Raw genomic sequence first — 12,933 nt, 5'->3', positions numbered from 1 at the left:
GGGAAAGTATCGTCCGCTTCGGAGATCGGGGATCGTCGACCGCTCCCGGGGGTCCACTTCGTGGCGCCCCGGGTGGAGCCACCCTTTCCACCCCTCACGGCTTCTTCCCGAGGTCGAGGGAGTCTGGTTCTCTACGGTCGACCCTTGGGGCATCCCGACCTTAGTCGAGGGAAAGTATCGTCCGCTTCGGGGATCGGGGATCGTCGACCGCTCCCGAGGGTCCACTTCGTGGCGCCCCGGGTGGAGCCACCCTTTCCACCCCTCACGGCTTCTTTCCGAGGTCGAGGGAGTCTGGTTCTCTACGGTCGACCCTCGGGGCATCCCGACCTTAGTCGAGGGATTCTTGCGTCAAGCCGATGTTTCATCGTCCTGCGATGCTTCTCGAGATCGAGGGAGTTTGGGACTCTTTGGGACTCTACGGTCGAGCCTCGAGGCATCCCGATTTTGGCCGGGAAATCTGAGGATCACAGACGACCCAACGTTAGAAGAGAGTTACAGCCACCAAGATGAGAGAATTATTTGCAAAAAAGGAACTGAGTCCATTGTCCTGATTGTTTTGAACCCCTAGGGGTTTTACTGGTAGTACATTCGTAGATCTCGGAGTTCCAGCTTCGCGGGATCAGGGTCCCCTCTAGGGACTTCAATTTGTACGCCCCCGGTCGTTGCACCCGGGCGATCTGATACGGCCCTTCCCAATTTGGGGCGAGCTTTTCTTGCTTGGTCGGTCGAGAAGCCTCGGCTCTCCTGAGGACGAGGTCCCCCATTTTGAAGAGCTTGGGCTTGACTCTGGAGTTGTAGTATTGGGCTGTTCGCTGTTGGTACCTCGCCATGCGGACCCAGGCGACCTCTCTTGTCTCTTCGACGAGGTCCAAGTTACTCCTGAGCTGGGAAGAATTGGTGTCGGGGTCGTAATACTCCACCCTTGGAGAAGGCAGGCCGATCTCCAACGGGATGACGGCCTCAGTGCCGTATGCTAGGTTGAAGGGGGTCTCTCCCGTGGGCAGTCGGAACGTGGTCCGATATGCCCAAAGGACATTGTACAAGTCCTCGACCCACTGTCCTTTGGACCGATCAAGCCTAGCTTTGAGTCCCTGCAAAATAGTGCGGTTAGTCACCTCAGTTTCTCCGTTTGTCTGGGGGTGAGCGACCGAGGTGAAGCGGTGATCAATGCCGAGCTCAGAGCAAAATTTCCTGAAATGAACATTGTCAAATTGTCGACCATTGTCAGATATAAGGATACGGGGTAGTCCGAATCTGCAGATTATGGACTTCCACACGAAGTCCCGCATCTTTTGCTCGGTGATCCGGGCGACGGGTTCGGCCTCGACCCATTTAGTGAAGTAGTCGATGGAGACGACCAGGAACTTTCTCTGTCCGGTGGCCAGGGGAAAGGGCCCCAGGATGTCGATCCTCCATTGGGCAAACGGCCAGGGGGCGATGATGGAGGTCAGCAAAGCTGAAGGGCGGCGCTGAATATTGGCGTTTTGTTGGCACCGATCGCACTTCCGGACAAAATCCGTTGCATCCTTCTGGAGTGTGGGCCAATAATATCCTTGTCGTAGGACCTTATGGGCTAATGCCCGACCCCCCAGGTGATTTCCGCAGATCCCTTCATGGACCTCTCGGAGGGCATAGTCCGCCTCGGAGGGGCGGAGGCATCTGAGAAGGGGAGAAGTAAATGATCGCCGATAGAGTATATTCTCGTATAAGACATACCGGGGGGCCTGGCGCTTGATTCGGCGAGCCTCCGTCTCGTCGTGAGGTAGGGTTCTGTCCTGAAGGTAGCAGACGAGCCCATCGATCCAGCTTGGCTCGGAGTCGATGCACATGGTGGGCTCGGGTTCCTCCGTGCTGGGGATCCGAAGATACTTGAGCACTGTTCCCTTGGGAAGCTCGCTCATGCGGGAGGTTGCCAATTTGGATAGCTGGTCTGCCCTGAGGTTCTCCGCTCTGGGAATGTACTGAATATTGAAAGAATTCAGGGCAGATATGAGCTCCCGCACCTTTTGGAGATACTTTTGCATGGATGGCTCTTTAGCTCCGAAATCTCCTTGGATCTGGTTCACTACCAGCTGGGAGTCGCTGAAGGCCGTCAGGTCTTCCACTTTTAGTTCTTTCGCCAGCTTGAGCCCGGCGATGAGAGCCTCATACTCGGCCTCATTGTTCGAGGTCGGGAATTCGAGGCGCAAAGCTTGTTCGGCCACCACTCCGTCTGGACTGGTGAGGATAAGTCCGGCCCCGCTGCCCCCCGAGGTCGAAGACCCGTCCGAGTGCAGGACCCATGGCTGCCTCGGGGCCTCCTCCACGGATTCGGGTGGCCGCTCGGGGTCGTCCGGAAGGGTGCACTCCACGATGAAGTCGGCGAGTATCTGAGCTTTGATAGCCGGCCTGGGCCGATATTCGAGGTCGAATTCCCCGAGCTCGACCGCCCATTTGGCGATCCTCCCCGCACGATCCGACCTCTGCAATATTTGCTTCATAGGCTGGTCGGTCAATATAGCTATCGTGTGGGCTTGGAAGTAAGGCCTGAGTCTCCGAGCCGAGATGATGAGAGCGAAGATGGTCTTCTCAAGTTTAGAATATCGGGTCTCAGCATCCCTGAGAACCCGGCTGGTGTAATAGACCGGCTTTTGGAGCTTGTCCTCTTCCCGGACGAGGACTGAGCTCACTGCAGCTGGGGAGACGGCCAAATATAAGTAAAGGATCTCGCCTTTCTGGGGCTTGGTGAGCAGTGGGGGAGAGGCCAAAAGGCTCCGAAGCTCTTCAAAGGCCTGCTGGTATTCTTCTGTCCACCGAAAGTCTTTCGGCCGTTTGAGGCTCTTGAAGAAGGGGAGGCAGCGCTCGACTGACCGAGAGACGAACCTTCCCAGGGCGGCAACCCGCCCCGCGAGCCGTTGCACCTCCTTAACTATCTTTGGAGGCGACATCTCTTGCAGTGCCCGGATTTTCTCCGGGTTGGCTTCAATTCCGCGCTGGGTCACTATGAAACCCAGGAACTTGCCCTAGGTGACCCCGAACGCGCACTTCGCCGGGTTAAGCTTCATTTGGTATCTCCTGAGCTTGGCGAATGTCTCGTTGAGATCGGCTATGTGGTGTTCCGCCGCTCGGCTCTTCACCAGCATGTCGTCCACATAGACTTCCATGTTCCGGCCGATCTGGTCTTTAAAAATTTGGCTGACCAGTCTCTGATAGGTGGCCCCAGCGTTTTTCAGGCCAAAGGGCATCACTTTGTAGCAGTAGGTGCCCTTGTCGGTGATGAAGGCCGTCTTTTTCTCGTCTTCTGGCGCCATTCGAATTTGATTGTGCCCTGAAAAGGCGTCCATAAAAGTTAGCAGCTGGTGTCCTGAAGTGGAGTCGACGAGCTGGTCGATGCTCGGGAGGGGGAAGCTGTCTTTCGGGCAGGCCTTGTTTAGGTCGGTGTAGTCCACGCACATACGCCACTTCCCGTTGGCCTTCTTTACGAGGACTACATTGGCGAGCCAATCCGGGTAGGAGACCTCCCGGATGAAGCCGGCCCCGAGGAGTTTGTCCACCTCCTCAGCCGCAGCTCGTTGTCGTTCCGGGGCGGAGCCTCTTTTCTTCTGCTTTACAGGCCTGCTGGTTGGCCTCACCTGGAGTCGGTGGGCCATGACCTCAGGGTCAATTCCTGGCACGTCCGCGGGCGACCAGGCGAAGATGTCAGCGTTGTTCCGCAGGAAGCTGACGAGGCGATCCCTCTCGTGGGCACCGAGGCCGGAGCCGACCTGCACGGTTAGCTCGGAAAAATTTTCTTGTAGTGGGATTTGAATAAGGAGCTCACCGGGCTCTACTTGCTTCTTCCAGAGGGTGTCCCTCGCATCGAGGGTTTCTATGGGCAGCGAAGGGCCCATCGGGTGGTCCGGCGTCTCGGTCGGTTGCTTTGCTGTGTGGGCTGCCATGTAGCATTGCTTGGCGATCAGCTGGTATCCGCGGACCTCGCCTAGTCCTTGGCCGGTGGGGAACCGCACGAGCAAATAGCGAGTTGAAACCACGGCTCGAAGGGCGTTTAGCCCAGGGCGCCCAAGGATGGCGTTATAGACCGAGGGCAGACGGACCACCAGGAAGTCCATCCTCACGGTGCTCTCCCGGGGGGCGAGGCCGACTGTGACAAGGAAGCTAGCCTCACCTTCAACCGGGACCGCATCTCCGGTAAACCCAACCAACGGGGCATTGACTCTCCGGAAATACCCTTCTATCGCTCCCATTTTCTGGTAGGCATGATAATACAAAATGTTGGCTGAGCTTCCATTGTCAACTAGGATACGCTTTACATCAAACCTGTTTACAATCATAGAGATGACCACAGCGTCATCATGAGGGGTTTCGACCCCTTCTAAGTCCTCGTCCGAGAACGAGATGACTTCATCAGTACGTGGGCGCTTCGGGGGTGCTCCCTGGGCGGCTGTTCCTGTCGAGGCCCGCCCAATCATGTTGATGGTACCGGCGATGGGCCTGTTGTCGCCCGGATTTTCGGTTGGTGCGACATTCTCCGCCGGCCTCCTTTCCTCATGTCGGTTCCTCACGAACCGGTTGAGTACTCCCCGTCGGATGAGCGCTTCTATCTCGTCCCGGAGTTGGAAGCAGTCCTCCGTGTCGTGCCCGCGATCCCGGTGGAAGCGGCAATACTTCCTGGGATTTCGGGGGAATCCCGTGTCTCGCATGGGGGGCGGGGGTCGGAAGAAGTCCCGACCCTCGATTTCCATCAGGATTTCAGCCCGGGGAGCGTTGACGGGTGTATAGTTCTCGTACTTCCCCGGGTACGTCCGAGGCCGTGGTGGGGACCTCGGTCGAGGAGGGGTCCTCTGCTGAGGTCGCCTCTGCTGTCGGGGCGGACTTCTCAGTCTGGGGAGACTCTTCTCTCGGCGGGGAGACCGGCTCCTTTGCCGGCCGCGCTCCTCGCAGCGCTTCTTCCGCTTCTTCGAGGTGGGCTCGATTGCTCCCCGCCTGGAGGCGACTGCCTCCTCGGCCTTGGCATACTTCCGGGCTCGGCCAATATTTCGGTGAAGTCGGCCGGGAAGCTCTTCTCTATGGAGAAGAGGAATCGGTAGGAGCGAACCCCAGTCTTCAGAGCCGACATGGCTATCGACTGGTCTAGCTCGCGAACCTCCCACGTAGCGGCGGTGAAGCGATCCAGGTACTCCTTGAGGGACTCCCTCTCTTTCTGTTTGATGTCGAGGAGGGAGTCTGACGTCCGTCGCTGGCGCCGGCTGGCAGCGAAGTTGGTAGCGAACTGCCTGCCGAGTTGCTCAAAAGAGGACACCGTATTCGGCTTCAGTCCCGAAAACCAAAGCCGAGCGGTCCCTCGGAGGGTTGCTGGGAAGGCCTTGCAGAGTATGGCCTCCGAGGACCCTTGTAGGGCCATGAGGGCCCGATAGCTCTCCAAGTGGTCGAGAGGGTCAGTCGTCCCGCTGTAGGGTTCCACTTGAGGCATTTTGAACCTCGCGGGAACCGGCTCATCCTCGATCTGGAGGAAAAAGGGGGACTTGGTAGTGAACTCAAAGTCTCCCTCTTGTCTTGCCTTCTTGCTGTGGAGCGCCGCAATCTGGCGCTCCAGATACTCAACTTTTCGGTCGAGCTCCCCCATCCGTGGGATTGTCGCTGTGGTTTGCGCCGGCTCACGGTGGTCTGGGGCTGACTCTACCTCAGAAAGTTGGGGCCTCCGGTCGAAACCTTCTCCCGGTAACTCCCTCCAGGGAGAAGCTCGTTCTCCGTTATTGGCTCTGGAGGAGCCATGCAAGTTTTGGCTTGGGAAAACCGGGCCGTTGGGGAGACACTCCGGCGGGGCCTGGGCCCGTGGGGGGAGCGTAGGTAAGGCTTCCTCGCGCCGCAGACCCTGAACGGCGGCTGCCAGGGCCTGGACTTGCTGTACCAGGGCGTCGAACTGTTCCGGCTGGATCTGAGAAGCTGGGTCAGCCGGAGTTGGAGAATTCTGGACAGAGTGTCCAGGGCTTTGCGGGGGACGCTGGGAGATGTTAGAGGCTCCCTTACTTCTCAACTTCATGACTGCTACTCGGACCCTTCCTCTAGCGCCAACTGTTGCTGGAAATTGGACCCGGGGGCAATCTTCGGTCGAGAGAGAGGGAGCGGCGAGTCACCACGGCGGGGCGGCGACCGGTCGGCGGGCGGCGTCCTCCGTCTGGTGTGGTCGGAGAGAAGGAGCAGCTGGTCCTCGTGGTGAGGCGGCGATCCGTCAGCTGGTGGCGTCCTCCGTCCGGGTGCCTGCACACGAACCGGTGGCCGGGTTTTCCGGCGCCGGCCCTCCGACGCTCAAGTCAGGGAGGGGGCAAATAGTGTGAAAAGAGAGATAAACAGTGTCCGTAGAGTGTATCCATCTTCCAACCCCCTCCTGAGAGGCCAAGGCTCCCTTTTATAGGCGGGGGTCGGTTTACCTGCGATGTAACAGGGCGAAGCCGTAGTACGGCTCGGCATGTCGTTCAGGTCAGCGCACGGTCAGGCGAATCATTGCACTGATGTCGGCGGTGAGGGCGTCGTATAACCCGAACTAGCACGCTACCAGGCGAATTATTGCATTGATGTCGGCGGTGAGGGCGTCGTACAACCCGAACTAGCACGCTACCAGGCGAATTATTGCATTGGTGTCGGAGGTATGGCCGAGATCAGAGACTTATCATAGTCGACTAGACTCTGCTGGGCTAATTTGCCGTGGAGAGCTGAGGGTCCGTAGATGACCGAAGCCATGCGCATTAATTGTGGAGTAAGCCGGAGATCCGCATTTATTGTGGAGTAAGCCGGAGATCCGCATTTATTGTGGAGTAAGCCGGAGATCCTCATTTATTGTAGAGTGAGCCGGAGGGTTATAGCGGCCATGCCCAATAAATGCCAGAGGGGCGTCAGGATATGGTCCTCGGCCGGACCTCAGAGGTGCACGGCCGTAGCAGGTGGTTGACAAGAGTAGACCTCGAACATCGGGGTTTTTCTCAGATCGGAGGTCTCGAGGTCGGTCGTCTTGAGGTCGGGCGTTCCGAGGTCGGACGCCGACTTCGGCCGTCCAGGGTCGGAGGTTGTGCAGCTTCTTAGGGGCATTTGCATCATTTGGGGAAAAAATCTTATTCCCCCTAACAGAGAACTTATACTTTCGCAAATTTTGTAGGAAACAAAAGGTCGTATCGTCGCTTATAGGATATAAATTATTACATTATCTAGGAGAACATCTAATCCAAGTCCAATGCAACCATGTCTGGGTTTGAATTCTTAGATTAGCTAATTACAGATGGGCAATGACATGCCTAAGCGACAATTCGAATCATAGAGATGAGTATTTAACTTTGATAATTGTAGTAAGTGGTGCTCCCATGCATTGTTATTCCAACAAGGAGGGGGGAGAGAAGAGTGCTTCGCAAGTGCAACCGCAGTTACTTGGCCGAGTGCTTATGCATAAATATATCTGTGGACCGGAGAATAAAGCACGGCCTACGTATATAAGCCTCTCCCTGCATCGGTCTCCCATCCCATGTTCTTCAAGTAGTAAAGAATTTTATCTTACATCCTTCTAAATGGGATGCCTTTTGCAATTTGATCTTTTCGAGAAAAGATTTGAATTATAGATCTAAAATTATGCATTAATGACAATTAGGTTTGAAGATTCTGTAGGTCATTGAGCTGTGGTAGGACTTTTTTTTTTCAAAAAATAAAGCATCGTATAGGCCAAGCCTTATCAACTTTTGTACATGGAGACTCGTGTTAAACCCATGTAAAGACACTGGTCGGGAAGAAAAAAATTACTCCAAACCGACCTAACTCATTTTATGCAACACGCGGGCCGAGCCACCCCGAGTAGAATTGAGCCTAGTTGAGGGGACCTAATCCCTTTACAGACCGGACTACAGTTAAGTTTGTAAATCCAATGCCCCATAAACTTGCCTGCATTTCCTGTAACTTGATCATGGAATGCAAATCATGACAGCTAGATTGTTAACGACCTAACAGTCATCATTCTTGAAGATAGCATTTGCACTAAACTTCTGATATTCTTTGTTTTTATTTTACTCTTATTTTTTAAAAAACATATTTTCACTCTTTTACGAAAACAATAAATGTTTGCCACCAAAAGCTCTAGGATTTTGCAAACCATTTCAAAGAATAAAAGAGCTTTGCTCAATCTACTTCATTTTTACTTTTGGATTTCTGAAAACAAAATGATAATAATAATCAGTACCAAATGAGTCCTCCATTTTCCATACAAAAAATATTTTAATAAGCACTGTCAAAATATAACATAATATTTCTAAGGTGGGCTTGCGTTGAATGGGTAAAGTAACATCGTATCAGCAGTCGTTTGAAGGAAAACTCTGATTCAAAGCTGCATCAGCATGCACTCTCGTAATTCCTAGAGCGGATGTAATCTTGCATAGATTAAACCAATTGTAGTTTCAGTACTAGTTTAGGCATAGATTAAACCATATATAGTTTAGGCATTCTCGTAATGGGATGGCAAGACCAAACAGCCTAACCCAAAAATGCCAATCTTAGGTTCAGAAGTTGGTAAGTGAAAGTCTAAAAGATGTTCATTTCTTTCTTTTTTTTTTTTTTATTTTGCATTTACCTACCAGGTTGTAAAATAACTTTTCCCCTTCTCTGTATTTTTTTAATAATTTTCAATAAAAGCTGGATGGCTATCTATACCTCCCTTTCACTCAAAAAAAAAAAAAAGCCTAAAATCTACAGAGCTGGGCCTGAGCTCACATATTTCGTGAAGTTGAATTGAGCTTATTGAGCGAGGCCTGGCCTCAGAAAAATATTATGCTTTTCTTTTTTTTGGTTAAAAGGAAAGTCGTGTTTTGCATGGCTTGGTAGTTGGGACAGTCGTTCATGTTCGGATTCAGCATGTGCCAGGCCCAAGCCCAGAATTGAATCTCTGTTTAGAGCCAGAATTTAGCCCAGCGTGGCCCATGGACCTATGCGGCTGGAGATGGCCAGGATTACTGGTGCCAATCCACCGTTGGATCATCAAACCTCGCTTTGAGATCCATGCCGAGGGATGAATGATACATCTCGGAGTGCTTTAAGAGCTGTGCAGTGGCCGATCAAATGGTAGTTTTGTATGAAGGAAGGTGAATCCTTCTTTCGTGCAAAAGATACAAGCATGTCCCTAGATGTAAAACATATCTCGTTTATTTCAATACGGGCCAAATAGATTTTGGTAGGCTTTTGTACACCTTCTTAAAATAAATAAATAGCCAGAAAAGCATGTGAGATTTTCAAACATAGCAGGTCCAGCTACAAGTAATTTGCGAAATATTACTTTTGACGTCATGATCGTTAATGATTATTTCTCATTGAGTAAGTATGATACGACAGAATAATCTAGAATCATAATCATGGATGTAGACACTTCTTCATCTTATTTAATGAGGTATGCAAATTCTTATTTGAGATGAAGCAAAACGTTGCCATCCACATAAAAACACACCACATACACTAATCTCAAACTCTTTTAGATAAATAATTGGATTGCAATAAGCAGGCTCATAACGAGTATGAAGCCACTAATAATCAAGTACAAGACACTTGTTGAAAAACAACACAAGGTTTGCATGAATATTTTCACGCTATCACATGGCTAAGGGTAAAGCTCAATGACGGAGTATACACCTAGTATTGGAAAAAATTTGTAGTCGTTAAATCCAGCATTGTTGAAAATTTTTCGCCATTCATGTTCTTCGCGCTCCATTCCTCCAAGACCGATCATCATACAGATATCATAGAAGAGATGTGTCTCGGTTATTTTTGGATAGTGAGAGTTTATTACCATATCCACAATGATGACTTTTCCACCCTCTTCTTTAGGTGGGACTGCTTCCTTACACCGTTTTAGAATCTTGACACAATCCTCGTCACTCCAATTATGAAGAATACTCTGCGTGCATACAATTTACAAGTGAAGAATTCTGTCAATGCAAGGTCCAATGCAACAAAATATCCAAGATATCATATATCAAATACTGCTACCAGCTTTAAGTGCCTTATGTTGTTCCATAAACTCATCATAAGCTCGAAATCCAGAGCTTCGGCATCTACATTCATAAACCTAAATTAATCAGTATATATAACTTTAAGCTCCTTCACTGTTATATGTATTAAATAAAACTATAATAGCACAGCATATTGTTGAGATATGCACAACCATAAGTGCTATAAATTAATGATTAGAAGATCGCTCCTCGACGCTGATCACATATCTCTATAAATCCAACAACATTATTTATACAACCAGAATCCTCTGCGATGCGGTACGTACACCATAGAGTATGTATAAATATGTAGGCTTGGTGGGTGACCTTGATATACAGCACGGCAAACTGAGAATTAATTTCTACGTCTATATTTGGTTTTTTTGACGTGGAACATCTATATTTTACCTGACTGCGCGCTAGCGCGCAGGTGCGTCGAGATATACATTTAATTAAATGGAACGTAATGCTTAGTTTCGATACTAACGACATCATGTTAAAAAGTCAGCGAGTTTTGAAGATATAAAAAAGAGTTGCTACCTTGAGAAAGATTGCATCGGCCGGTGGAATGGAGTCAAACATACTTCCACCGACGGCGTTGACCAGTTTACTCTCCGGCAAGGTGGCGACGACGTGAGGGAGGTCGAACACGGTGCATTTGACGTCCGGGAAGGCCTCAGCAACCATCCTGGCGGAGGCCCCCGTCCCTCCCCCGACATCCACCAGCGACTTGAGCCCTCGGAAGAACTGCGGGAACTCGGTCACCATCGCCTTCACCACCCAGCACGTCTCGCACGACATGGCATCGTTGAACATGTCGTTAAGCTCGGGCCGCTGCTTGGTGAGGTCCCAGACGCACTTGCCATCGTAGGCCACCTCGAAGGGAGTCGAGCCTTTTCTCTTGAACCAGTCGCCCATGTGGAACCATGGCTTCATGAAAGCCGGATCCGAGTTGACCCGGATGAAGGCCGAGAGGTTGGTGCCCTTGGTGAGGAGGAGCTCCGAGAAAGGAGTGAGGAGGTAAGCCGTCTCGCTTTCGCTATTTCCATCAGGCTCCGCCGCAAAGACGCCATGGCTCGCGAGGAGACGCATGAGGCGGCGGAGAGAGGGAGCCTTCTCGGGAGGGATGGGGATGGATCTGGCCAGCTCGGAGAGGGGCATGGGGCCGCCGTGGCTGTGGATGAGGTCGGCGATGCCGAGCTCAACCGCGCAGTTGAGGGACATCAGGCCGGCGATGCTGAGGGATTGGTTCAAAACAAGAGTGTGGGCTTGGAAAAGCTTGTCAAAGCTCCGGCCATTGGTGAGCTCCATGATGCTAGTTGTTGCAAGCACTTTGCTTAAAGACTGGCCTGCTCCTCCGGGAAACCACGCGGACTTATTTATGGCCATCATCCTCGGACAATACAGCAGTTTTTCAAGTCTGATGGGCCGGTTTTTGTCAAAATTATTTGGAGAAATTAATGGCCGGTCCATCCTTGGACCGGACTCTAACTTTTTAGTCTATGATGACCGGCGACATTTCGATATTTCATGTCAAAATTATTATGGCTTCCCGAGAGCAGTCGTCAGAAGCCGCACCAAACACATGGTTGGTGGTGCACCAGGACAACCGACTGTTCCAACTTCAAAGATTCCTATTATACATCTGCGTGAGCGATAAAATGAGATTAGGATCCTCTCCATCCAAGGGTCGGATTGGCGAGGTCCAGCCTGCAATAATGGTTCATGATGCTTTGGGTCGCGCACCTTGACCAGCGAACCATCTACGTAACGAGAAAGGGGGCTCCTTGCCGCATCACGTGTCAAAATCTCCAATATAATCCATGTAACCGAGCAATGCTAAATGGTTTAAAAATCACTCAAAAAGTAACTGGAATACCTTGCTTCGTTAGTTAAATCACACTTTTTTATATATATAAAAAAAAGGCTGCGTATACTAATCTCGCATGAGCAAAACTAGCTGAATGCATGAGAAAAAGATTGCACAGTCGCACACTTCGCTGGAAATAGCCATAAGAATAGAAAATACCAGCTAGGGACAAGGGTGTATCGTTCTTTCTCATGAAAGAATTGGATTCACCTTCCTTCCTGTGAATGCACCGACCGTTGGATCATCATCTGCTCGCTTTAAGATATATACCATCGGATGAATATTGTCTTTGTTTAGAGTACTTTAATATCTGTGTAGTAGGCGATTCAGTGGTGGGTGACCAAATTAGCAATATTACCTTTTGATTAAGAAAATATTGGACATCTTGATCTCGGATTAAACCGACCTCCTTAACCTCGGTATTAACCGAGGTGAACAATTTCCGTAAAAATTTTCCAGCAAGTGGACTTCTTGCAGGTCATCCTCGAAAGCGACTGACCTCCGTTCTCATCCAACCTCATTTAGTTCGGTTCTCACTGACCTTAGAACAAGCCGAGCAGCACTCAGTTCATGATTTAGGGGCAATACTTTTTTTCCAAAAGGCAACAAGAGTAAAAGTCCCCAAAAAGCTGCATTTCCTTTCAATGTAGCTCTCTGCTCGTGGCGACGTTTGCTCTACTTATATTTCATCCACAATTGATAGCATTGGTTCATGACTCTGGTACAAACATAGACATACCAAGGACTACCACCAGCATCACCATTATAAAGGTTTAACCTCTCAAGTGCATCTTCTAGTTCTGGTTCGTATTCAAGTTCCAGTTCGTCTACTAATCTGCCTTCTTAGGGCATTCTTCTCATATGGTGATTTGTGGCGGGAGCGCATCCATTTTGCTCTCGATCCTACAAAGACCGAGACCTATCATAAGGACATGGAGTGGTTTGAGAAATGGGTAGATCCTAATTAAATTACCAAACTTTGGCAATGTTTGAATATAGTCCTCCTAGATTTTACTACATGTAGATCAATATATCATCTTGATAGACCGCCACGACATCTTTTTTGATGATCAT

The 12,933-nt window shown here is 50.6% G+C and overlaps 1 protein-coding gene across 2 annotated transcripts; it reads right to left on the bottom strand.

Moving 5' to 3' along the window:
* Positions 1–9,452: 9,452 nt before the first annotated feature.
* On the bottom strand, positions 9,453–11,387 carry LOC103699585 (trans-resveratrol di-O-methyltransferase-like). Of its 2 annotated transcripts, XM_039129032.1 has the most exons (3): positions 10,530–11,387; positions 9,988–10,052; positions 9,787–9,895 (listed from the first exon to the last, which is right to left on the bottom strand). In XM_039129032.1, the coding sequence occupies exons 1-2, from the start codon at positions 11,379–11,381 to the stop codon at positions 10,023–10,025; spliced, it is 882 nt and encodes a 293-aa protein (XP_038984960.1). In that variant the 5' UTR covers positions 11,382–11,387; the 3' UTR covers positions 9,787–9,895; positions 9,988–10,022. The 2 variants fall into 2 exon arrangements, with proteins under 2 accessions (XP_038984959.1, XP_038984960.1); XM_039129031.1 differs by lacking the exon at positions 9,988–10,052 and having other exon boundaries at positions 9,453–9,895; positions 10,530–11,377.
* Positions 11,388–12,933: the final 1,546 nt, after the last annotated feature.

This window comes from Phoenix dactylifera, chromosome 8, assembly GCF_009389715.1.
Source record: "Phoenix dactylifera cultivar Barhee BC4 chromosome 8, palm_55x_up_171113_PBpolish2nd_filt_p, whole genome shotgun sequence".
NCBI classification, from domain to species: Eukaryota; Viridiplantae; Streptophyta; class Magnoliopsida; order Arecales; family Arecaceae; genus Phoenix; species Phoenix dactylifera.
Note: the sequence above shows the minus strand (reverse complement) of the source record. Positions and strands in the feature narration are given on the sequence as shown.